At 41.4% G+C, this 27438-nt stretch overlaps 1 protein-coding gene across 1 annotated transcript in view; it reads right to left on the bottom strand.

Moving 5' to 3' along the window:
- MALRD1 (MAM and LDL receptor class A domain containing 1) overlaps window positions 1–27438 on the bottom strand; it is a 435909-nt gene that overhangs the window by 381016 nt on the left and 27455 nt on the right. The window contains exons 7-11 of the mRNA XM_054017027.1: window positions 22636–22793; window positions 16777–16869; window positions 14531–14735; window positions 7456–7602; window positions 4104–4213 (exon numbers count right to left, since the gene is read on the bottom strand). Coding sequence (XP_053873002.1) covers window positions 4104–4213; window positions 7456–7602; window positions 14531–14735; window positions 16777–16869; window positions 22636–22793 — 713 coding nt within the window. The remainder of the gene's footprint in view (window positions 1–4103; window positions 4214–7455; window positions 7603–14530; window positions 14736–16776; window positions 16870–22635; window positions 22794–27438) is intronic.

The following is a 27438-nucleotide window of genomic DNA, read 5'->3' as shown; positions in this document are numbered from 1 at the left end:
CAAAGCTTAGGAAGAGGGGACAACAGGATTGAAGCAACTGGAAAGACTGGTGTGGCAGGCATGGAAAACCAGAAGACAGAAGACACAACTCTTTAGCCCTCTAGACAGCACTGTAATACTAGGATTGTTGGCTCATATATCCCGGCCTAGTTTCGTTAAGTAGCATTCTGAAAACAATTTGATCACAGAAACTGGAGAGAAATACGATTTTCAAAGAAACTACATTTTTCTTATTTCTTCTCATAAGTTTTTCCATTTTTTTAGATACTGAAAAGCTAGAATCCCCCAACTGCAAAACCCTCCATTCACTGCAAGCCCTAGATAGTTGATAATCACTGAATGCAAATGAAGGGATACTCAGCTGGTGAATATAACTGGTTGTTAAACAGTCTCTTTTCCAGTTCTTTATCCATCCTTTGTGCTGAGTTTCCACAATGTTCCTTGGATCGTCAGATTACATAGAAAATGTTCTCCAATTTACCTATTCTTAATTACAGGCTGTAAGCAAAAAGATGTAAAGAATTCAAACCATTTTAGGTTAACTTCTACATAGCACTCTTGTACTGGAGAGGGTTGGGGGCTGCCAGCAAGTCTGTCTTTGATCTATAGGCAATCACAGATCTCACTGAAGCTGATGGGTGGGGTAACCATCTTTCATTCAGGCTAAGGCCAGGTCTACACTAGGAGCACTCTGCCAGTATAGCTATGTTGGTATACCACGCCAGCAACGTGCTCTTAGTATGGACACAGCTTATACTGGCAAAACTGAACTTTCACCTGTAGAGCTTATGCCAGTTCTCCCAAACAAAATAAGATATACCAGCAGAAATACAATGTTGCCAACATAAGTTGTATCTACTCAAGGAGTTTTGCCAGCATAGCTATGTCTGTCAGGGATCACATCTCATGCCACCCCTGACCAGCACAACCATGCTGGCAGAAGTCTGTAGTGTAGACATCGCCTAAGTGGAAGAAACAATTAAGCCCCTTTCTGAGTAAGACAGCTGAATTAATAGACGTCACCGCCTAAGGTGTTGGGCTGCACAAGAAGGCCTGAGCTAAAACTAACTTAGGGACAACAAGAAGGATTTCTCTGGGACTTGTTGAGTATACAGGGTCTGGGGCATTAATTTAGTTGCAGCTATGTGTATCAGCAGCAGACAGGACCAGAATGCAAGCAGACAGGAGGAGAAGCAGTGTGAATGCAGCCCTGGGAGGAAGCTAAGAGAGAGAGAGCACTTTTTTTGAGCAGAGCAATAACTAGAAAGACAGTCTGGGAAACAGCAAGCAAGGAAACTGCCTGTTGTTTGTTCCCACTGTGTTCAGGGAAACAGGACTGTCATGGTGAAGGCCATCCCTCTATGCCCCCTTGCTGTCAAAGATGGAGATCTGGATGAGTTCTGCCTTGATTTCCTCTCCCCTAGGGTCTAAATAAGTCCAAGCAGGTCTTCAGTTACTAAAGAGCCCCCCCCCACCCCCCCCGGAGGGTCTCATTTATTAACAGAGAAAGACCAACACAATGTATAAGCAAGACCTTTGCTCAGCTACCTCACAGCAAAGCCTTCCACATGTGGGTCTGTCAGTCTTATATCATGGCCTTTTAGTTATAGGGTACTCTCACGTTGAATTCCTGATCTGGGGGCAGGGCCTCTGCAGGGGCACTCTGCCAGCTGCCACTCACCTGACCCTGGGCAGAACGGGGCAAGCACCTGCGCCCCAACCCCATTTCCCCGGCAGTAACACAGGTGGGGTGCAGGGGGGACTGCGGGCAGAAGGAGTGGGGAGCAGCCCCCATTTTCTCTGGCCCAGTGCCCCACAAAACAGTAATCTGCCTCTGATCAAAGTCTCACAAAGGAGAAACCAAACCAGCTGGGCTTTCATAAGCTTTCCACAATTTTGTAAATTAATGTTCACTGCTAACTGTTCAGCCTTAGTTCCCTACTGAAATTAAACCATGTCCTAAAGTTGTTGGTGTGCAATACTGTCACTTGCTACCTCTCTGGAGGAAAGCTGCTCTAAAGATAGATCATTTGTAAACACTGGTGGGAGCAAGAGGATTAGCATTTTGTTGAAAATATTAGCAGGCTTTAAAATTTAAGGCAGGTGAAGGAAGGGCTCTTGTGCCTTGCCACATTGGTGTGCAAAGTGGGGATGGAGAGAGGGTCCTGGGAGCTTCCATGTACAGTGGCTGCACACGGTCCCAGTTCTTGTATAAAAGGGGGTTAGTGTTCTGTGAGTTTAATGTCCTCTGTCATTCCAAACTTTGTGAAGATGGAATAGGAGTAGGGTCCCCCTTTTATCACAGCACCAGCCGGCAGGCTGGCCCCACACAAGGAGGAGTTCAAGCTGAACCTTTGAAAGGATATAACCAACACCTGCTCTTCCCCTGTGCTCTGAGAGACACCCTGCCCATCTCAGACACAATGCCTCCAGGAGTTCCTGCAGGGGCAGTATGCTGGCAGTCACATTCTGGCCCTCTTATTTCATTACATGGGGGAAGATGCTCAGAGAATGGTCTTCATTTGACTTCTGATTCTTCACTGTACTCTGTAAAGTTGCAAGAATTAAGAGGGGAGATCCTCATGCTCACTCTAGCCCCTTTTAGACAGGTGAAAGCGTTAGATTGACATAAACAGGCTCTAAAATCCCTAGATCCAGCTGAGGTAGGATTCCTCCAGTATGGGAAATAAGGGAGACAGCAATAGACTCTCTCCCTAACACCCCATTGCAAACCATTAATTTTTGTTGACATTCTTCAACTTTTCAAAACAGAAAATTCCTAAACAAAAAAAATGTATTTCATCTCGAAATTTTCATTTTGTTTTTCATAAAATTGAAAAAATTCAAAATTTTGACATTTAATTTTCTCACTTTTTTTTTTTGCCTTTTTCACCAGTGAATGCAATAGAATGATGGATGTTTAGGATTTTGGAGGTTTTCACAATTTGCTTTTTTTCCACTCTAACTTTTCAACTTTAGAAAAGTTACACAGTGGCAAAAGGAAAAATTAAATATTGTAACTTTGTGACCCTGTAATTTCCCAAAAGTTTGAAGTGTTTTGAAAAGTTGGGGGAGGGGGGTGAAACCCTCCCTTCTCCCACTAAAACCTGCACAATATTTATTGTTATTACAATGTTTTCTGTGTTCTGTGGCAAAAAGGGGGGAAAACCTCAAAATTTCAAAAGTTAAGAGAAGTATATATGTTGTGATCATTTTTGGAAGAAAAAAAACAAAACAAAAAAAGTTCAGTTTCAAACCCTTCAAATTTCCAAAACTTCTCACAAAATTGTTTTTCCATTTTTCTACCAGCCTAACTCCTATCAACTCTGCTGATTTCTCTCTCACTGCTGGCTTCCTAGTCCTCCTTGCCAGCTCATTCCTCTCCCTACTGCTAATTGCTCTTGCACTCCCCTGCATAGCTGCAAGATTGAGCCCAGGTTGCACAAGTTGATTGACTATGATGTGCTTAGTGCATACTGACGATGTGTCAAACACTGCATTGATCAACATACAAAACCCATCCACCTCAAATTATTTTCAATTAAAATGTTAGGGTATTTTATATATGTGGTGTGGGACTGAACACTCCCCAGTTAACGTTCAGCATGATTCACCACGGGTTGAGACATTTATACAGATAGTAATGGAACTCCCACCATGGAGATGTTAATGTAAGAGGATTTCCTGGCTGGGGGAGAGATGCCAGAAAGGTTCTATGCCGATCTGTGATGTAGGAGGTGTGCTAAGGTAACTCCTGAGGGAATTGATAGGGTTATTCTTGGCTGTCCACAGTCTCTAGGAGAGTAGCCTTAGTGTAAAAGTAGAATGGTCTGAGGTTGCTCTATGCTAGACGGGAGACTGGCCAGCTCCCAAACACCAAAGAAAAGAGACAACTTTGTGTGTCCCACCCTCTACCCCTCCAGCGAGCCCATCCCCATGCTCATACATTAATCTTAGCCAGAATAAAGAATCAGGCCCAATGATCACTTGCTCCACCACTGAAATACAGCCAATTTTTCAACCACAGCAACTATAATAGCATTTAGCAGCACCACACAACACTTGAGGACATGAAGTGATCACAATTCGTATCAAACAGCTACCTGACAATGGGCAGAGTCAAAGGACAGCTTAGTAAGGATAGGACTCCTGAGGTGGGACATGACAGGTTTCGTGTTTGCCTGCAGTGATCCTCCAAAATAAATGAATGATCCTGAAAAATAAAATCAATTAAATGTTAGAAATACTGTCTCACAATGGTGAACATTTATCTGAGAGAACTAGCCTTTCCTTAATGATCTCCTCATGCATATTGAACACCTTCATTTATTCTAACAAGTGGAGTAGCATTCTCTTCCATTAGTGCCTCATAGATCACTAGGGAAATTTTGGGACAGACTTTGGCTGCCCCTGTATGAGTCTGAAAGGATAGGGTGAGAGTGTAGGGAGCTCTCTCCCCCACTCCCAGTGGCTCCATGTGGAAGTCCTAAGTACAAGGGTGGGGGACCTGTTGGAGAAGAAGAAACTAGTGACTCCAGCAGCACTCAACACTCTAAAGGTATGCAACTGGGCTGTTTGGAGTCAAGGCTAAGGTCTCCCCATCATTGTGCCTGAAAGTGCTCAGAGGCCACTGTTGAGCAAACACTGGACATCTGCAAGGAAAGCTCAAATACTAGGGTACAGCCCTTCTCTAGAAAGGTTCTTCTTGCATCTGCCCTCCTCAGACAGAAAACTTCAGACCTCTCTCTCTCTCTGTGTCAAGCACTACAGCTGCCCAGCTATCCCACTCCTCCACATCCCACTTCTGGAACGGGTCCAGTTCTCAAAGTACAGGAAGGGTGCACCACTAGGAGCGCTGAGAGCCTGAGAGATCAAAAAAATACAGACCTCTTCTGGGAGCTCCAAAAGACACACTTTAATTGGTTTTAAATAGTGGTGTAAATAGTGTTTAGAATCAAAATTCAATGAAACTCAGATTAGGTACAGCATTCAGTTTATCCTTAACAAATTCCCACGGCAGCCTAGCAGTGTTTAGGCATGTTAACAATGTTGTGAACCAATGAAATAAGCTATATTTTCTCCTGGGGTCCGCAGGCTTGACATTGTTGTCTGTGCTAGTGGGGATGAAAGCTTAATTAAAGATCTAATCTGAATTCTGGCAAACTAACTGCCTTTGGACTGGAACTACAACAGATGTTCTCAAGACAAAGGTAGGAAAGGATAAACATCTTCAAGGGCCCCTAAAGCTGCACATTTTAGGAGCCATCAATGCTGCTTTCATTGAATACTGAAAAGTTTTTCATGAAAGTCTATGCAAAGTAACACCAAGGGCTCATTCTTGTCCACTGATATTACACTCGTCGTCTTGTATCTTAGAAAATCAGTTACTGTGCTGGCACAATTATGCACAGTAGCCATTTCCCCAGTGATCCATGGGAATGGAGCAGAGGGCTGGATCCAGCCCTAAGAGAATAATGACATACACAATTATATACAGGTTTAGATTTACCCAGCTTGGTACAGAGAGGTGCCAGGCACACCTTCCTGAACAAACAAAGCCTGCTACTCTCCACAGCATCAGGGAAGCCATCCTCACTGATAAGTAGGCAGTGTTTTCAAGGGTACTTCATGGGACACAGCTTCAGTCTGTAGGTGAGGCTCCAGAGTAGCCCTGTCAGCAGAGGTTGTGGAGGACATATCCTATCCTGAGCCAGCATTACTCACTGGTCTAGCTGTGCTGCTCCCCTCCCCCAGCAGAAGGAAATTGTGGCCATATCACACTTCTATAACTTCCTGCTGGCAGAATTATTGCAACCAGAGGCACCCTACCTCCTGCTAAATGCTGACAGGAGCGAGCATAAATCAGGAGTGAATCTGCCCTGCTGAACTGAAGAAATATGGAGAACTACCAGCGAGATCCTCACCCCTCCCCACTCCAGCCCTTTACACTGTTTAAAAGGGTCAAAGTAGTGTAAAGGGGCCCTAAAATCCTCATATCTAACCAGGGGAGGCTCCCCCATGCAGGCATGGTGAGGGACAGCCTTAAGGAGTGTCGGGGTGGGGCTGAGGTTAGGAGGGATCTGTTGAGATGGGGCCACAGCATGGCAGGAATTATGGGCAGCTCTGCAACTCATAGGGTAGACTGAGGAGGCTGTTTTAACTTAATCAGGATCCCAAGACTGACCAGGTTATGCCTGGGACTCCTCCAGCCCCCCAGGATTAGGAGTGCACAAAGGTGGCTTCAAAACTCCTCAGCATCCTTTTCTTGGGCTGTAAGTTCTATGTTGTGCCTCTTAATTCTGCAGGTTTTGAATGGAGTGCAGGAAATAATGTGTGGGGCCACGTACTGAATGTTTGGAATAAAATGAAATATTGAAGAGCTGCTCATTAAGTGAGCGTTGCCCATCCTTGTACCCTGAAAGAGGCATGGATCCTGTGGCAAGAACATAATGGATCACGTCATTAAAGATTGTATCATAATGCATACACATAAGGGAGTCAAATTAAGGTGGCACAGGCGACCTAAATTCTGGCTTTTCCTAATTATTGCTTGCTTGACTTTTGCAATATTAACACGGTTTTAATGTATTTAATATGTAATATTATTTTTAAAAAACTCATTTTAATAGTAGTGGGAAAGCTTTATCCAAAATTGGCCTTGGAGCACACCCTAAAGGTGGTCAGGCTTTGAATTAGTCTATTCTCCTCTGGACAGTGCATAATAAATCCTCGATTTTGATAATGCTGCAATCATAGAACGCTTGACACTGTAGGTTATGTAAGAGGTTTTCAGTATTGCACAATGCTTTGTAAAAGCATTTTACTTTGCAAAAGAATGCAAACGGGCCCTCTTTATTTAAATTCCTTTTCCTCTGCTGAACACACTGCACAACAACAATGAGATAGCTACTGACTGAGGTAGAGCAACAATGCAAAGGATACTGCACATGCTCTGCCTGTCCCAAGCAGAAGTGATCAGTGTGCCTGTACTGTAGAAAAAGAAAACTGTTTAAATTATTTACGGTGGATTCAGTCCTGGCTTCAGTGGAAAATTTACTTGAGAAATAACTAAAATAATAGGCTCTGTCTGAATACTGGATATAATGGTGGTTTACTGTAACTATACGTGAAAGAAGTTGGCTGTCTCTGTCCAATGAGCAAGAGCTCAAGAAATCGAAACCAACATTACAACCAGCATTAATTAGCACCTCACTGGCTGTCTCAAAGAAATTAATCATGGTATAGGCATAGAAACTAAACTCCAATGACTTCTCTGGGGAGTTCTCAGGAAGAGCACAACTGAGGAACATTAAGGGGACAGAGGGAATAAGCTTGTACGGTTGCTATCCATGTTACATATATTGTGTAGTTTTTAGTCTCCAGTGCTGTCAGTCAGGCATCATTCATGAGCATTAAAATTCGCTTTATAAGGGAAACTATGCAAGAGAGGCTCACCGTGTTCACTGTTGGTTGTATGGTCTCGGTTAGGAAGTTTTGTGTCATTGGAAGTCTCTCCTTTTACTATATTCCACTTAGCATCTTCTGTGTTTAATGGCTTCCAGCCACAAAAATCAGTCTCAAAGTTACACGTAGTATAATTTGCTATTGTAAGCAGAAAAATAAGGAAAATCATATATAACAGTTTTATGCTGGAATTGTCACTCTTATTCTCCTCAAGTGTAAACTAGTCTGCCCTATTTTTTTAAAAAAAGAACTAATGGTATGTTTATTGCAATATGAATCACTTTTCTGGGGGGAGGCAGGGGGAATAACCAATGTTCTAAAAGTGTATGTAACATGCTAAACAGGTTTGTCCATCCTCAGTTGTGATACACGTAATTCTAAGAAGAAAAGCCTATATTAAGAAGTTCTTGATTTTAATGGTGAAATCTTAATGGAGTTCTGTCAACAGGTTATTCATTTGCAAGTAGTTACAAATACTTCCTGAAATCACTAAAAAGGAAGACTTTTTACAGGAGAAAACTCATTAAGAATGTATGGTAAAATGTTCATGGGCCTAAATGATTTAGATTCATTGAAAGTCAATGGAACTTAAGGCCTAAGTGCTTAAGTCACTTTTGAAAATGGGATTTAGGCTCCTTAATCACTTAGACACTTCAGAAAATTTTACCCAAAACATACAAGGCAATTAAACTGCAATCAAGTTGTCTGAATGGCTTCAGATTAGACCAACACTGGCTGTATAACAACATTGCACTCTCAATTTTCTACTTAACTCAAAGAAGACACTATCTCCGGAATTATAGCCAAATTAAATAATTTATTAGTATAATACATTATCAAAGTTTTCTTCTCAAGCACAGAACAACAACCTGGAAATGTATTATACCTTTCTAAATCCTTTAGGGCATTTATCATAGTTGTGGAAAGTACCAAGGGATTGTACATGGCTGTGACAAAGATCCAAAAGCATTTATTACATCATGCAACTATCATTCCAGATTACATTTAGTGCTCTGCTTTTCACAATTTGCAAACATAAAATAGAATACTGCTCTGCTCACATGACTCAGCAATAAGATTCCTCACACTACGCAGACAAAGGCTCTCCCAACTACTGATAACTCCTATGCTAAGAAACAAAACCCTTCAATCAGCACCACTGAATTAGATCTACAATGCACATTTAATTTTAATCTAATACACTCATCCCCATTTGCTATAGTATATTAGTTAAAGATGGTACTTATATTATTGAATTTATCTAATTAAGAAATGCTTAGGTTTTTGACAAGGTATCTTGTTAATTAGACTTCAATTGCTAATACACTAAAGTAGAGTATGCAAATTGCTATCCAGTTTAAGCTATCTTGCTGTGTACTAATTAAATACCCAGATCCCTAGGCATTATGCTTACTTAGGCAGCCATTTGATGTAGGCAGTATGAAAAAAAATGAAGAATGCATTTAGATTTACTTTACTTAAACAAATATCTATTTCCTCTGCCTCCCCACTCCCTCCTCCTCCAAACCCTGGCAAAGATCTACTGCATGAGAAACTGTGGACTTGTCTACACAGTCAGCTAGTGCACAGCAAGCCGGAGTTTAAATCTATAGCATACTAGTTTGCCACACAATAATTGGCCATGTGGACCCTGCTACAACACACTAAGAGTACCATAGTGCACTTGGACCAACTGCTAACAGCAGCAGCTCAAGTACACTACACAAGTTGAGTGTGGTAACAGGGTCTACATGACAACTTAGTGAACAGCAGGCTAGTGCACCGTACATTCACACCCTGACTTGCCATGCACTAATGTCCATGTGGACAAGCTCACAGTGTATGGGCTACACAATACGAATCAAAAAGACCTTCCATAGTAAGCGACTGTGCAAGGATATTACTATTTGTATAGCATTATCCAAGTGTTAGAATCTTTATACATTAGCCAGAAGTCTCCTCTTGTAAGGGACAGACCTGTCCAAACCTAAAATCCCTGTTTATTTACATAGGTGTTGTTAGATGTTTGGCTGTGTGTGTGTGTTTTTTGTGTGCTCCCCCAGCTGTGCGCAGATAGTTGGCACAGCAGACCTCAATCGACCTGCCCAATGACCACAAGACTTAAGTAGCAAAGGCGCCTGGCCAGGTTTGTTGTCAACAAAGTATGGTAATAGCACCCGGCAGACTCTACAAGGATACTACGACATATGTGCCCATGACAATGGATGCAGCTCAGTCAGTGGTGGGACTTTCCACTGCCCCCTAAGCTGGAAGAAGGGTTAAGGCGAGGTATTCCAACATTTATAGACAAACAATCTAGGATCAACAGCTTACGTATTGCCTTACGCATTTTATGACATTATTGTTACCTCCCCTTGTACTTTCCTCCTGATGTTACAGACAAAACATTCCTATTCACCACCTGTCTTTGTACTTTCACTCCTGAGGTTTTGGACAAAATATTACTATTCATCATTTTTGTCAAATCATTTTATCGTGTGCTAGGTTGGGGTGTTCTTGTGCTGGCCTGGTGGAATGTGTTTACATATTCAGTGTGTTTTAGTAATGCTAGCAATACTGGTGCCAAGTTTGTGTACTGGACACTGGCTTGCAGGCAAGCATCTGCTTTTGACATGGCCCAACTGTTGCTCATAGCATAACTTTTGCTGACTTTAGTTCAGGCCCCAGGCACCAGGCCCATGCTTCAAGCTCTTTCTTTCTACTACACTGGTTGTCTTCTGCTTGGACTTTAAATCTGGATATAGAGTCCCATTTTAAAGAGTCTATAGGGAATCAAGACAGCGCTAATGCTGACTAAATATTTTACAGAATGACAGAAAAACCACCTCAGATAGAATTCCAGAAGGTTCTATCTTAACTCCCTTTTTATTTAATGTGTGCTTAGGTCCAGAGATGAAAGTAAAGTGGTACGGGCTGATACGGTGTACCAGTAAGAAAGTGGCCGCTGGTATGGGCCAGTACACAGCCAACATCAAAGCGCTGCCAAGGCAGTGATTTAAGCCCTGTATCGGCAGAGCCACTGACAGCGGGGGGAAAAGGGTCAGCTGCCCCAGGGCCTGGCGATTTAAAAGGGCCGGAGCTTCTGGGCCCTTTAAATTGCTGCTGGAGCCCCAGGTGGCGCGGGCCAGGCAGTGCTGGAGGGCTGGCTGAGGGAATCTGGCCCTGCCCTTCTACCTGAGGACCCACCCCTTCTGGGGGCCCAGAGCCGCCTCCCCCACCTTGCCCAGAACCCCGCTGCCCTGCATACTGTTAAGTCCTTTACGTTACTTTCACCCCTGCTTAGGTCCATTGGCAAGTTTAATACATAGTTTAATATAGGTCACAGTGTCTCTCTGTTGCTCAAAAGCTTGTCTCTCTCACCCTCAGAAGTTGGTCTAATACAAAAAATATTATCTCATCCACTTTTCTCTCTAATATCCTGGGACCAACAAGGCTACAACTACACTACACATATGTTCAATCAAACATTCTGAGCTTCACAAAACAAGTTAATGCTTTGTGAACATTTTTTTCCATAAATGAAAGCCTTGTTCAACTATGCATTCAAAAAGTCATTCTATAAAACAGTTGAAACACAAAGTTTGTGTTACACTACATATACAATGAAGAAATCCATGAAAAAAAAAATCTTGTATGCTGCTTGAGCTACACTTCACAAACATTACACAGATTAAGACCTGATGGACAGATGTTAGCATGCCCTGAAAATTAATGTGTCTCACATAGAAGGTATAAACATGTACTAAAATAAATATTCAGGATCAAGAAAACCATCCACCCACTTTAAACTCCCCAGCACAATAAATATGTATATACTTTAATCTTTTAAAAGTTAATCTTTAAAATTTCAACTTTAAAACTTTTCAACTATTTACAAATACAAATTGGTATCCTGCAGCAAAATGTGTATATTTCCAAAATTATCCAAATAATTGCCTGACTTTAGAGTATTTTCTACTCAATGATTTACACCTTCACTGAGCCTAACAACATCTAATATCTAGAGATGGAGCAGGTGACTTCAGAAGAATTAAACTTCTCCTCAATATGAGTGGTCTTAAAGGGTTTCTCACCAGAGTTTCCAAACAGCAATAGGTGCTGTTTATTTTTGGAAATGGTTACAGAAAGTTACTCCTCATAATGATGTTGTAGCTCTATGAATGTTGATTGGTGGATATAAGTGACATTTCCAGAAGTATCATAATGTGGAAATGTCGTCACAGTGTAGTTGTTCAGGTCAACAGGTGCTTTACCGAGTTCCTGCAAGTAGTAGGAATACTAAGTCTAACTTGTTTGTAATGTTCATAATATAGAACAGTATAGTCTAACCTAAGGTGGTATCTGAATTCCATACAAAAAAGTTTGCTTCATTAGCTAGTATGGCATTTGCAGAAGATCTTTCATATTAGGTGGACAAAAATTTAAAAATATCACTATAATGTTACCCATCCTTCAAGTTAGTTTTCTAAATGCTGAATGCATGTTTTTTATTTATGAATGAATGAATTGTGATCCATTCATTTATTGGCACCCATCGTGAAATGGGAAATTTAGGAATAGTTTTGAAAAGGACCTATGCAAAGAGGAAATTTTTTAAATGTAGAACCTGAACCTGCAAACATGTGCCTTAGTAACTTACTCACATGATTAGGTTGATTTCAATGGGACTACTCACATGAGTAAAATTATTCACATACACAAGTGTTTGCAGGATCAGGCCCTTATTTTTCAGAAGTTTAGAAGAAGAAATGCATTTTAGGTATATGAAGAACTGTATTGCACCTCTGAACTAATAGTTGTATAGAAGTACAATAAAAACTTACCTATTTCATACAGTAATAATTTATATTTTTATAATATCATTTATGTCAAGTTAGCTTCAATGAAGGAAAACATTATGTCCTCCCCTCCTATTATAAAGAAGCAATTACATTAAAAGAAATCTTGAAAGAACAGGAAATATCCTGTAAATCACTAGGTAACAGTTGGCTGCCTCTGTATTCATTCAGAATGGAGAACTGCCAGCAGAGTCCCATGAGAGGCCTTCATCGGAAGGAAAATACTGAGAATAAATGTGTCCAAGAATAGATGCTAAAATATGTACCATTGTGCTGAGTAGGAATTTTGTTTAGAAATTCATGTAAAAATGTAATGCACTCAAATGCGCTTGATGAGGTCAGTTTTATGACTACTCTGAAAATGAGAGACAAGGTGGAAGAGATAACTTCTTTTTCTGGACCAATCTCTGTTGGTGAAAGAGGCCAGGCTTACACTACAAACTTACATTGGTATAACTACGTCGCTCGGGGAGAGGGGGGGCGTGTGAAAAATTCACACTCCTGAGTGATGTAATTATACCAACCTAACCCCCAGACTAGACAGTGCTATATCGATAGGACAGCTCCCGTCGACATAGCTACCACCTCCCACGGAGGTGGATTAACCACACCACAGGGAGACGCTCTCCCATCAGCGTAGTTGTATTTTCACTAAAGCTGCAGAGCTGAATGTGTAGACAAGCCCAGAGATGAGCTTTTTAGCTTACACAGAATCAGAAGGAGCTATGAACAGTGTATATGAAATGCAATGAAAGGAAAACCATTAACTATATATAATTGTGGCAAGTTACCGTTGCTTTTTCATTTATATAATACATGTTCTTAACAATCAGTCCTCACTGAGCGGGGCTTTATTCACTTTCATAAACAATTTTTGCCTCAAAAACATTTTTATTGGATTCCAAGATAATATACCATTATTCTCTTATATAGTTACTTTACATGAACCAACTGCTTGTTATCATTAAGTGTCCATCTGATTAAAAATGGATCCTTAAAGCATTGAGGAATTCACAATGCATAGAGCACTCTGCATTGGGCCCTGTTCCTCCTCCTCAGGAAGGCAAGATTAAGCCTGAAACAACACAAGTGAACTAGTAAGGCTTGAAATAGGGAAATGCCAAAGATATAAGCACTGGCTTGGGTTCTAAATTGGAGATAAAGCAGCACGACTTTCCTTATGTACATGCTTGTTTAAGTGATCAAAAGCTATTGATTCAGACTGCAAGGCAGGTAGAGGGGAAAATCATCTATAATTTTTAATTCTTTTCAAATAATTTTAATAGAAAATTTTATTGACCACAGTCTCAATCCAACCTAACTTTAGGTGGCTACACTTTTAGGTGCACAGAAATTCTGATTTGCACCTGCAAGCAGCATTACATATGCAACTATCAGTATCCTAGCTGTCATCTGCATGAATAAATTCAAACATTTGGAAGTTTAGAAATGTAGCCAACACACATATAAGTATGCCATATAATCTTCGTTTAGAAGCCAGAGCATCCATTAAAATTACTTCCATATGCAGCTTTAAACCAAGGCAGGCTCAGAAATATGAGCATCATCTATAAAATTTAATTACCGTACTTTCCTGTGGCTTGCATGGTGGAATTGTGGCTACTAAGCAAAGTAAGCTTCAATTAAAAATGTCATGGCTAAGATACCGCTACCAAACTGAAGCAGTTGCTAATTAAAGGCAGCCTCCAAGTGATGGTACATATAAATATTATATTGCCCCATTACACACACGTACATGCTCTCATTCAGTCACAGACCGATGAAATTAGAGAAAAATTCAAATTTTAGATGAAATTAGGGCAAAATCTAAACGCAGATTTTTTAAAAAAATACCTTATAGATATATAAATAATTGGGGATAAGTCTGAAACACAAACATCAGACAAATCTCTGTGCCCCTCCAAACTATTTAGAGTTTATTATCTGGATCTGAATCTTGCTGCTGGGGCCTAGATAGATAGAAGTGGAAAGAAAGATGGTGTGATCAGTTATAAAAATGTTTACACGATCTTGTAAATCATCCTAAGCCTAAACCTTCTGGATGAAAGCTACTATATAAATAAGGTACTGTACTATTATTATCAGTTTTCTATCTAGTTCTTCTCTGGTTATGATACAAATGTTATCCTTCTATACCATAGTGCTTTTTGGCATCATCTCTTTATAAAACAACGTAATTCACTTACAACAAGCTGTTGGATCTTCATCACTTCCATCAGAACAGTCCAGCTGGTAATCACAGGCTGATCCACTGGCAACACCCTGGCCATTGGCACAGGTGAACTCCTCTGGGGAGCAGAGCTCTGGTGATTCTGTTGCCCAGTCTGAGAACTGGAGGTTATCCAGACAGATAAACCCTGTCCTGCTCTGAATAGTTCCTTCAAACACAAGCTGTGAGAATTGTTATTGGTTAAAATATGTGTGTAAATATATGAACTGACAAAAGAAAACAGGGATTTTTCTTTCACAAAATGTAAAAGATTTATTATAGATGGTGCAGGTAGCTGCCCTTTATAAGACTCTTATATTATAGCTACTTATATTTTTGCCAAACAAACTGTTTAGGCTGAAATTTCCCATGCTGGAAATGAATTTCCCATGCTGGAAATGAATTTTATTTTAAAGGCTCAGCTGCTTCCAAGAGTGTAGCTAGAGAAAAATGTATTGCCCGTGTTAATTTTTTTTACAACTGTTTCATTGATAAGATGCAGCTCCGCCATGCCTCAGAGCTACCAGTTACTCCACAGGTAGAGGACTATGCTGAAAAAATTGTATGTTAGCATGAAATTAAAGACGATCATAATGCACATAGGTGCTGACTTCCTCTCTATGCAGGGAGTGCTCAAACCCCGCTCCACCCAGGCCCTTCCCCCACTCAACTCCTCCTCCTAACCCCCACCCCACCCCATCTCTTCCCGCCCTCTCCCCCGAGCGCACCCCATCCCTGCTCCTGCCCCTCCCTCCCAGCGCCTCCTGCATGCCGCAGAACAGCTCAGCAGGGCTGCTGGTGGGTGGGAGGCACTGGGGGGAGCTTGGCTGCCAGTGTGTGCTAAGCACACTCTAATTTTGTTACATGGGTGCCCCAGCCCAGGAGCACCCATGGAGTTGGCACCTATGATAATGCATATGCATAAGGGGGGCAAAATAAGGTTGTACAACCAACCTTAATTCTGGCATTTCCTAACTTGTGAGTACAAATTCAATGTGGGGGGTTTGTTTATTTGGTTTTTATGTAATAACTCATAGGACATAAGCCTTGTTCTTTATTCAGCTAAATTCAGCTTTGTTACTTTGCAGTTTCCTTGGCACATAATCTATGCAATGTAAAGGGTTTGTTGTGCTTTGCTCATTCACTGAAAAGAATTCATTCTAGTACACCTAAAGACTAGGGAAACTGATTGCTTAGATACCTTTCAGTAACCAAATATTCTGTCTTTCCCCAGAAGTTTTTTTTTTTTAATTGATGGGGTTTGCAAATACCTCACTTATAAAATACCAGAACAAATACAATATTACTAAAGCAAAATTAGAAGAGAGACCTAATAATCCACTGAAGATTTTAAGAACTAAATACTGGAAAAATTGGCATTCTTCTTTGAACCAAAAGAATCAAAGGGGCTATCTCCTCCCACTGACACCAGTGTTCATCAGGAGTAAGGGTCCAGAGAAGAGCAACAAGAATGATTAAAGGTTTTGAGAACATGACCTATGAAGGAAGGCTGAAAGAATTGGGTTTGTTTAGTTTGGAAAAGAGAAGACTGAGAGGGGACATGATAGCAGTTTTCAGGTATCTAAAAGGGTGTCATAAGGAGGAGGGAGAAAACTTGTTCACCTTAGCCTCTAAGGGTAGAACCAGAAGCAATGGGTTTAAACTGCAGCAAGGGAGGTCTAGGTTGGACATTAGGAAAAAGTTCCTAACTGTCAGGGTGATTAAACACTGGAATAAATTGCTAGGGAAGTTGTGGAATCTCCATCTCTGGAGATATTTAAGAGTAGGTTAGATAAATGTCTATCAGGGATGGTCTAGACAGTATTTGGTCCTGCCATGCGGGCTGGGGACTGGACTCGATGACCTCTCGAGGTCCCTTCCAGTCCTAGAATCTATGAATCTATAACTCCACAGAAATTACTGGAGTTCCATTGGTGTTAAATGGTGTAAGAAGTGAGAGAAGAATCAGGGCCAAGCTGACTACTGTATGGGGATACATCTTTTACACATTTGTAATTAAAGCTACTGGCTGTAGGAAGTGCTTTGTTAGATTGTTTTCTGTTGAACTATAACCAGAGCCTAAGTTGCACCCAGTCAATTAAAATCAGAGAGCCATTGAGAATAAACATGATTTTAGTAAGTTATCTTAGTTTCCAAGCTTTAAAAACAATAACAAAAATTATGCATTTTCAGAAGGCAAGTGCTTGCCTTTTTCATTCATACCTTTAATTTTTTCAGACTTGCTGGCACCTGCACATCTGCTCTGACCCACTCATTGTTAGTTGATGTGTTGGTTTCCCACAGTACTTGCTCGTCCTGTCAGATGTAGAATAAGAAGTTACAAAGAAAAATTTATCTCCCTATGAATTATCTGGACTTTTTCCCCCCCTTGCTCTTTTTATACCACAACCAGAACTTCCCGTCTGCCCCGCCACTTTCCATGAGGAAACATGACTGCGTGTTTTTATTTGTAAGCTTTACATTACTCTTCCAGCCTGGTCTCCATATTCTTCCAGCATCTGACCACTTGGAGATCTATGGGATTTATTTTAGTGACTCAGGAGTGGATGGAGAGCAAAATTACTGTTACATAAAGCACATATTGTTGAACATATAAATATTAAATAGATAAGTATATTGGGACCCTGGGTGTGAGTGTCCAGTTTCCTTTCTTCCAATAGGTGGACATGGGCAAGAGTTGTGGGATGTCTTCCTTTTTCGTACAGTACATTTCAGCCGCTATCCTTACAGTCGGCAGAAATAACCACATCTTTTCCCTGAACTATTTCCTACTGAACTCCAGTTATAAAAATAAAATAAAAAATTCATTTTTTGACATCTCTCTACAGGTGCACTCACACACACAGCTGTCGTGACTGCACTTATTTCCCCCCTGCTACTTTCATTTCAGTGAGTAATATGGAACAAATACTTGTTTCCCCCCATGATGACTAAGGGACCATTTTTCACTATGCCTGCAGGGGAGTTTTTTGTAAATATTATTGAACATTTGAAGATACTTCAGTGCATGTGGGTGAGGACATGCTTTCTCATATAAACCTAATGGAAGGTTAAGAATTAAGTTATCTTTTACTGCCTTCTCTCCACCAGCTTTGTAAACCATATAATAAAGCAAAATCACTCCAAAAATAAAATGTTCTTTTAGCCTGTTTTTGTTCTTTCCTCACCAGGGCTCTTCTCTGTGGTAGGTAAAAGCTATGAATCATTTAAAATATGTATGAAAAACCTTTTTAAAAGTATTGCCTTTGATGAGCTGGTGGCTCAGTCTCTTAGACTGATATCCGGAAAAACAAAATTAACCTGCAAGAAAAAGCACTCTTTTGGGGTTCAGCCTATCACATCTGCACACAACACGATCAGTTACTGCTCAGTTCTTTTCATTTTCAAGAGGGAAAAGGCTTCAACCCCTTTGTCCTAGTTTTACTTCTAGAGGATACAACTTCTGCAGTGAAAGCACATGATTTGGAGGCAGGACTGACAGACTCTGCCACAAATTTCCTGCATGAGCTTAAGTAAGTCAGTTAGTCTCCAATTCCGCAAAGACTTAGGTACTTAACTTTATGCACAGTGAGTAGTCCAACTGAAGGCAATGGGACACAATGCCTAAAGTTACGCATATTTATAAACCTTTGCAGGAGTGGGGCTTTTGTTTCTACGTGTCTCTGTTTCCCAATCTGTAAAGTGGGGTAATTGTGCTCACCTATTTTACAGAGTTGACGATAACATTAATGATTCTAAATGCCTTAAGGTGGAAGACAATCTACAAGTGGCAAGTACTATCACTGTATTATCTCTGAATGCATTGAGATGGGTGTGTGCACATTGGAGGGAGGGGTTTAAACAATATTTTCTCTGTCCTTCTCCATGTGCAACAGACAGAAATGTAAGTTTCTCTGCTTCATCCTGTGAACGGGTTTCCTGATCTGCAGGATAAGAGAATCGCAGTGTCCATTCAATCTTGGGCCTCTGCTGAGATGGCTAGCAAGGATGACGGTAGCTTTAATGAGGCATACACTTGTCCTCTAAGAACTGGACTGAGACCTGCTCATTTCACAGCAGCCACCTGAGACACCCAAGAGTCATCAGAAGGGATCAATTTGCTGTCTCTAAATATAGGTCATATTGAAACTGATTCAGAGGTGAAAATCTCTATTTTCCGTTGGCAAGCTAAGAGCTTTTGTAACTTCATCTTTCCTCTTTTCCAGTCATCCAGCCTTGGATAACACTCTGCTCTCACTTCTGGGGATAAAAAAATGTAATTTAGTAAGAGATCATCTAATTGTCAGTTCCTTTTGAACATTGCCCTGCAGTTCCACAGCTTTGCTGGCTTTTACATGTGGAACCATTCAAATTTCCTGATGTTTATGTGGCTCATTTTTTTTGTGGCCAATTTTGAAGACTTGCTCTTTTTCATCAAGAGCTTAGGCTTTGTCTACACTAGCACTCATGTCAGCAAAACTTTTGTCAATCAGGGGTGTGAAAACACACACACACACACACACCGACCGACATAAGTTTCACCAACAAAAGCACTGGTGTGGATAGCACAATGTTGCGGGAGCTACCGCCATTCGTTTCGGGGGGAGAGTTGATTATGCTGGTGAGAGAGAGCTTTCCCGCTGGCATAGAGCGGCTACACAGAAGGCCTTACAGTGCTGCAGCTGTGCTGCTGTAAGGTCTGTAGTACAGACATAGCCTTAGGCCATGTCTACACTACAAAGTTAAGTCGACTTCAAATAAGTCGACATCAAGCCTCCGATTTAAGAAAGTCGATCTTGCGTGTCCACACTACACTCATTGTGTTGGCAAAGTGCATCCTCACTAGCAGGGCTTGCATCTATGCACTGAGCACTGCTCTGTGGGTAGCTATCCCACAGTGCACATAGCCGAGTGGAATTTTGGGTTGGGCTTGCAATGCCTTATGGGACCAAAACATTGCTGTGGGTGGTTATGGGAACATGGCATTAGCATGTTCCAAGCCTTTTTCACAAGCCTGGGTTACCCACATGGACACCATAGCACAATAAGCATGGACCCTGCTCAGCTTTACACTGTTATTGTGAGCATTACAAACACCTCGCGTCTTATCTTCAGGGCCGGCTCCAGGCACCAGTCCACCAAGCATGTGCTTGGGGCAGCACCTGGAGGGGGACGGCGCGGCGGGGCACTCCGGCCCGAGAGCGGGCCCGCGACTGGGCTCGCCGCCCTCCCCCAGCGCTCCGGTCGGGGAGAGCGGGGCCCCAGCCGGGCTCTCCGCCCTCCTCCCGGCGCTCTGGCCACCGGGGAGAGTGGAGCGTCCCGGACCGGGCTCTCCCCCCTCCTCCCGGTGCTCTGGCCGCCGGGGAGAGCGGAGCCGCGGCGGGCTCGCCGCCCTTCCCCCGGCGCTCCGGCCAGTCGGGGATTGTGGGCCCGCGGCCGGGCTCGGCGCCCTCCCCTGCTGCGCTGGGGTTGGGGCGGTGGGTGGCTTTTTTGCCTAGGGCGGCAAAAAAGCCAGAGCCGGCCCTACTTATCCTGCAATATTTACACAGCCGATACAGGAGCCACTACACGGAACAATGTGATGCCATGCAAGCAGCCCTGCTGGAAGACATAGAGTGGAGCAATTCACAGTTGCTAATGATAGTCACGCATCACCTTGACATGATTGAGCGCTGTTTTGGGGCCCAGGAAACAAGCACTGACTAGTGGCACCCATCGTTATGCAGCTATGGGATGACGAGCAGTGACTGCAGAACTTTTGAATGCATAAGGTCACTTTCCAGGAACTGTGTGAAGAGCTTTCCCCAGCCCTGAAGCACAGCAATACTAAAGTGAGAGTTGCTCTGACAGTGGAGAAGCGGGTGGCAGTAGCTCTGTGGAAGCTTGCAATGCCAGACTGCTACCTGTCAGTGAGGAATTAATTCAGAGTGAATAAATCTACTGTACGATCTGTTGTGATACAAGTTTGCAGGGCCATCAACAGACTTCTGCTAAGAAGGGTAGTGACTCTGGGCAATGTGCAGGACATAGAGAATGTTTTTTCCATGATGGGTGTTCCCTAACTGCAGTGGGGAGATTCAAAAGTTCCCAGGGCTTTAACAGGGGAGTGGCTGTTTCCTGCGTATCTGGCTGACATGCAGTGGAGTTGAAAGTGCTTTCTAGAACAGTCACAGTGGAGCACTGTGGGACACTCCTGGAGGCCAATTCATTTGAATTACACAACGCAGTGTTTATACTATCCCCATGTCGTCCCGTGGATGTTGAATCAAGTGCTATACCTATCACAGAGGTGGAGTATAGAAGTCAACTTTACAGGCCACTTAGGTCGGTGGAAGAGACTCGATAGCATAGACACATACATTATTAGATTGACTTAACGCAGCCTAAGTTTGTAGTGTAGACCAGGCCTAAGTGTCTGAATAGCACTGCATATGGATTGTTTCCCCCACCTTATATATTAGGCAGTAAGCTGCCAAGCTGAAGGGGCTTTTATGCAGAGTCTTTCAATGTGATTAACAGCTCATGGCAGTACCAACTCAACTCACATACAGTAAATACATTTTGACTGTAAAAAAAATGCAATAATTAGACCATCAAAAGGACAAGATAAATTGTGGAACCAGAGTAGGTCATATCTTTGAGTGTGCATATCAATGAGCCTATTATCAATTAATTAGATTAAGTTCCCTGTGTTCTGGAGACTGACCTTTCTGTCCTCCTTTGCCTATTCTCTCCCTTAAGCAGGGAGAAAAAAGAAAAAATTAAACTGGTTAAAAATAACCAAGCCTGGATCCAGCAAAACACTTAAGCTTGTGCATAATTTTAAGTACATGAGAAGATTTACTGAAGTTGATAGATCCACCTCCATGGATGGCAGGGAGATGGGATGCTGTTGGAATTAATATAAATGGGAATACACAGACTCTGTATCTAGTGTTAGCAGGTAAGGGCTTCCTAAATCCTGGCCTGGAATACTCACTACACTGCAGTACCCTGATACAACACCGTATGATAGATAAATATTAGTATCCCTATTTTACAGATAAGGAAATGAGACAGAAAAGATCTAGTGCCTTGCCCATGGCTACATAATGAGTTTGTGGGGGGAGCTAGGATTAACATTCAAGAGTTCCTGCCACCCATTACTATATTCAGGTCAGGTCTACAGATCATGAGACAACGTCACTGGGCAATGCTATTTCATATGTAAGCCTTGTGAATGCAGCATGACAAAGCTCTCCCCCTTTCTGATACTTGCTGTGTCAGGTAACAATTTAATTTCTTTAGTCCCATCATTAAAATATGGAGAGCCACGAGTTAATGAGACCAGCTGCAGTGCTCATGCCTTGAGTCAGTTCATCAATATTAAGTTCTTTGACAGGAATATTACAAGGGAGAGATTTTCTAGGGATTCTCAGTGGCATCCCGACAGCAGAATGTGTCCTCGTTACAGATGAGGTGGGGTCAAGTAGAACAGTACAGGAGCCTGAGCCAGGACATTAAAGTTAGCACCCTGCGTTATTTGTTGTGATTGCTTATCACAAGAAAAAGGGAACTGTGTTATAGAATGAAGTAAAAAATGTGACCAGTTGGTGCAGGAGTTGCTCCCAACTTTGTGCGGATGTATGATGCAAGAATCTTTGCTTTCTACTGCCTCTGCACAGGGGACAGGCACAGTCTGAGCCTCCAGCTACCAATGCAGGTGGCATCACTTTCCCAAAAGAGACCTAGCCCAGCCTGGAGGGAAGCACACATTGCATCATTCTAAAGGGCACCAGAGGTGCTGCTGTCGTCTGCTCCCTGGAAATCCCAGAAAGCCTAAACTCTGGCTGAGACCATCAAAGTACGTCCTAGAATTTAAAAGTCATGTGGCCAGGTCCTCCCCTGGTTTAAATCAGTTCAGCTCCATGAAGTTCAACAGAGCTATGGTGATTTACACCATCTGAGGATCTGGCCCCCAGTCTGTCCCTAAATGTGGGGTATGAACACATACTACTAGACAAGGCTTCCTGTTTTTTTGACTGACAAGAGCAGGACTTTCATTTCTTTACAGTCTGAAAATGAATGAAAGTTTCTCCTTACCTTATTAGTATACAGTACCACTTTGAGAACACTGCTATCTGCCATGGAGTAATAAAATTGAAAATGGCAATTCTTGCCAAAGCAGTGATACATGGAGCTGTTAAGATAAGCACTTTTGTATAATGTGTTGTCATTAGCTCTCATACACACATAATGGCCTGAAAAAAAAGAAAAGAAAAAAAGTGTACCATTTCACAAGACACCTCTTTCCCTCAGTCCTTAAAAATATGAATACTGGATTCCTGTCATCAAAAAGACAACTAATGGTTTCAACACCAGGATCTGGTTGTCTTGTTCTAAAATTATGAAATGACATGACTTGAATTGATGGGAATTTCTTATAAAAAAAAACTATAACGATTTTGTTTATACTACAACCCCATGCACCCCAATACTGGTGTCAGCTGATGCTATCCTAAAGCTGTTACTTCAGACAGTAATAGTCTCAGGCCACAACCTGTCCCACATTCTGTTTAGCTTCTTCACATTTTCAGTCATTCCATACCTAATCATTGTTGGCTTTTATCTGAAGTTTGCCTTTCTTCCTTCCCAGCGTGTTTCTAGTAAATATATTTTACAGTAAATTTGCTATAGTCTCTAAAGAATGAAATAAGGGGGGGGGGATTCTGCCCTCCTGCAGAAAACACCATGAGGTGTAAGATCTGTACAGAGCTTATGTGTACACCAAAGTGTCAGCAGCACACTGTGTTTCCATCTGAAGCAGGAAACCAATTTGGGCTTTTCTTGACCTACTGCCCCTCATAAAAGTGTTCCTACAGAGGCCTAAAAGAATACCTTATGTCCTCAACAGTCTCTTTTTATGTATCAGAAATAAAAAGACAAGACACCTGTTTTAGCTATAGCATAACTTTTTTGCCTCCTGAGTCATCGGATACTTTGCTATTTTCTGCAGCTCCCAGTTAAGATATTTCATGACCTCCTTGTTTGTTATTAAGTCACTTTCACCGTCTGTAAATATAATTTTGATCTCAAATTTAGACCATACTCCTGGAACGCTTGAAACATAAAAGGGGGAAATGGCATTTCATAAAAAAGGTTTACAGTAGATTTTGTAAAAAGGCCACATACTCCCCCTCCTTGCTGCTCTTTTGCACTTGTTATTTAGGATTCCATATCGCAATACAGTGCTTGCTATCCCCCTTCATCACAGAACCTAACCTTCATAGAAATGGCAATATCACCAAAACATACAGTGTGCTAGTCTATGCAGAGTCAGAAAGCATCTATATTTTTATGACTATTGCACTATAAGATCAGTCATAAATTAACAGTCAAATTTCTTGTGCCCATTCTTCAACTGAACCCAGAATCCTACAGCTGGTAACATTACATCTGGACCTGGGCAAATAACTGATTTTTCCATTTTCTGGGCCTTTCAAAAAATTGGTTCAACAACCCCAATTGGAAAATTGTGAAAAATGTTGGTAAATCGAAAAAGTCAATAAAGGTTTCATTTCAATTTCAACAAAATATCTTGTTGAATCTGAAATGAACTAATTTGTTTTGTTGTCAGGAACTTTTTTAACATAAAAGCAAAACAAATGAAAGGCTAGAATAAAAAAACAAACAAACGGGGGTTGGCGGGTGCCTCCCTTATAACTGTTAGACCTGTGGTTAGAGCATTCAGCTGGAATGTGGAGACTTAGGTTCAGTCCTGCCCCCTCTGCCTGATGTGGAGCAGGGATTTGAACTTGGGTCTGCCACACTAAGCAGCTAAGGGGAATGCATTCCCAGTTACATTTACTGATCATTTTAAGAGAGGTAAGAGGGAAGGGTATGATACACATTTCAGCCTACCCTCTAGGATCCGGGCATGGTTAGCGCCAAGAGATCACATCACCTAGGGAAATCTGGATCCTATTCTAAGTGGTCTCTTGAGGACTCCAGTCATACTAATAGACAGTGCACGGGAGAAAAACATCTGCCCAGGCTCTCTTCTCCCTACTTATCAGTACAACACAGGAAAGGGTTTGGTTCTTATTTTAGAGTCTTGATTTGGTTGCATGGGTACATGATAAACAAGTACCAATGGAAACACTTTCTGGATAGGACTAGACAGATTTGAGTGTTCCTACCACTAGACTAACAAAGCTTTGTTAGGAAATTAGACAAAAGTGTGTTAAAACAAATTTTAAAACTTTACTGAAAGGGGACAGATGTACAATATAAGGCCATTGCATTCATAGCAAAAAGGAGATAATAGACCCTGAAAGGAGTTCAAATAAATGCCCTTCTCAACTAAATTGAAAAAGGCCGTGAACTACAAGATTATGAGGAAGTGGCAAGAAGTAGCTTTGGAAATTCTGTCTGCTGAAAACTCTCCTCCCACTGCTGAAATAATTTAAGAAAAAATCTGGGGAAAATAACATACATTTTAATGATTTGGGCCATTTTCACGACATACACCTGATTGGATTTGCATCAGTAGTTATCTGTGAGGTTTTTTATTTGTTTATTTTAAACCAAGGTATAGAATCTGTTTTGATTTTTTTTAGGAAGAAATAACTACGAGAGCCACATGCAGCATGGTGTAGGCTTAGAGACTGAAAAAGAAAAAAAATCTGGTAATGGATAAAAATACAGTAAGGACAGAAACTATAAGGTTAAAGGGGAGAAAAAAGAACTCTGAAAGAACTTCTAACTTTAGAAAAACTAGGAGAAATAAAGTAACAGAACAAGTGGGGGAAAGAAGCAACACACACAAAAAAATAAAAAGTCAGCCAAGGTCAGAAAATATTTTATTAAATTTAAGAATACCAGGAAAAGAGGATTACTCAAATCCTATAGGCAATTCTTTCTTTATAAATATAATTATCTAGACCTGGACTCCCTAATTTAGTTTCTTACTCCTTCCTATTTATGGTAGTGGAAGCTTTGAGCAAAATCACAAGCTAAAGCTTAGTCAAGCTCTATTTGCAAGTTTGAACCTTCCTACAATACATTTTTGAGGTTTCATTACACTGTAGCTCTGGTTTTTAGCATTTTAGTCATTAAGATGACCTCTGCTCTCTCCTTATAACTTGAATAATTAGCAAGAAAAGAAATGCTGAAAAAGTGTGCATCAAGCAGAGATGAGATGACCTAGTTCCGAATTCTTGGATGCCTTCCAACATTTATGAAGAATTCATTTCTGTGTATTGCTGTACCTTTTCTCTCATGTTTTTATGTGTTGTTTCTCCTTTATAATATAAAGTTCTTAGAGCAGCCCCAACCCATTGTTTATGAAGAATATAATCAGCCCACTCAATTAGTTGTGTCTATTTACCCAATTAATGATACCCACATACCTGAATGACAGGCATTTAAAAACCTGTTCATTTCCAATACAGATTAATTAAGGAATTAAATTTGAGCCAGTCACATACCCAATAGCCTTTCCAGCAGATAAAAAGGGCAGTTAGGGTGTTTAGCATCTAAAGAAAAATGATTGCCCGTATTGGCACACATGAAGGCTCATAGCCATTACTGACATAATACTCCACTAATAAGTTAGTGTGTGTCACTGACTGAGGCAATACCCTTCATGTGAGGTGTTCAATTGAAGTCCCTTCTTTGCTAACTGTCCAAGTGGAAGTTAAAGGTCCCAGGATAATTCAAAAGAATGGAGGAATCACCTTGGTTTCCTAGGCAGCATTCCCTCTGCCCTACAACACATTTTAATATCCAGAAATATGTACTATTAATAAGTGCATATAGCAACCACGTTTGCCTACAGGGGAAATACTGTGCTATCAACATCTTATTCATTGTTATAAAGTACTTTGGGACACAGAGTTGAAAACTTCCAACCAGCTGTTATTTTTTTAAAGCATCTATGTCAATTACTATGACATTTTGCAAGAAGTATTTTGCATCTCTGGGCTCAGCAAAGTTCAAACAGCAATCAATATGCTATAGACTTAAAAAGTTACCATTGCAACTAGTGCTACATAGAAACATTGGCTATAGTCCTAACAGAAAAGACAAGAACGAAATGGGCCTGGAGGTCCTTTCCATGACATTTTTGATGTTTCTTATACTTTTCAAAAGTCCTTACCAAAATATATTAACAAATGTAGCAGCTTTGAATGCAAGGACTATAATAACTAGAGCTGCATTTTTATTAAGAACATAAGCAGAGCCATACAGGATCAGACCAAAGGTCCATTTCGTCCAGTATCCTGTCTTCCAACAGTGGCCAATGCCAGATGCCCCAGAGGGAATGAGTAGAACAGGTAATCATCAAGTGATCCATCCCCTGTAGCCCATTCCCAGCTTCTGACAGTTGTGGAAATTGTGACAGATAGGGCAATTTCCTGCAATATCCAGGATAAACTTTATTGAATTAAGTTTATATATCATTGTGGGCCATGGATTTCATGCAAGTCCGTGCGGAAGGTGAACTATAGCCCTCCAGGTACTAAGAACAGTTGTGTGTGTAGGGGGGGGGTGGTTAGGCAAATGTACTCAGGTTGTAACACCTTGTGATGGGGTATACAAACCCGCACTGGAGAAAAAGAGGATAAGGAGTTGCTCTGGGCCCAAGCATCCTTGTCCCACTGCACCAGGAAAGCTTGCACAAGCTGGCATTTAAAAATGGGAAACAGAATAGCACAGTGGCAGGGAGGCGGGGAAGTGGCTGACCTACACTCTGAGTTCCTGGGAGCTGGGAACACCACAGAAGCTTTTGCTGCTTCAGGCTTGGTGATGCTGATCTGAACAAGCCTCAAAGGAGGATGACTTTTGAAGGTCAGAAATTTATTTTTGTGTTCAGTTCTTTACTTTACCCTGTGGGAATGGGGG

Source organism: Malaclemys terrapin, chromosome 2 (genome assembly GCF_027887155.1).
Source record: "Malaclemys terrapin pileata isolate rMalTer1 chromosome 2, rMalTer1.hap1, whole genome shotgun sequence".
NCBI classification, from domain to species: Eukaryota; Metazoa; Chordata; order Testudines; family Emydidae; genus Malaclemys; species Malaclemys terrapin.
The sequence above is the reverse complement of the archived record's forward strand: the minus strand, read 5'-3'. Positions and strand labels throughout refer to the sequence as shown.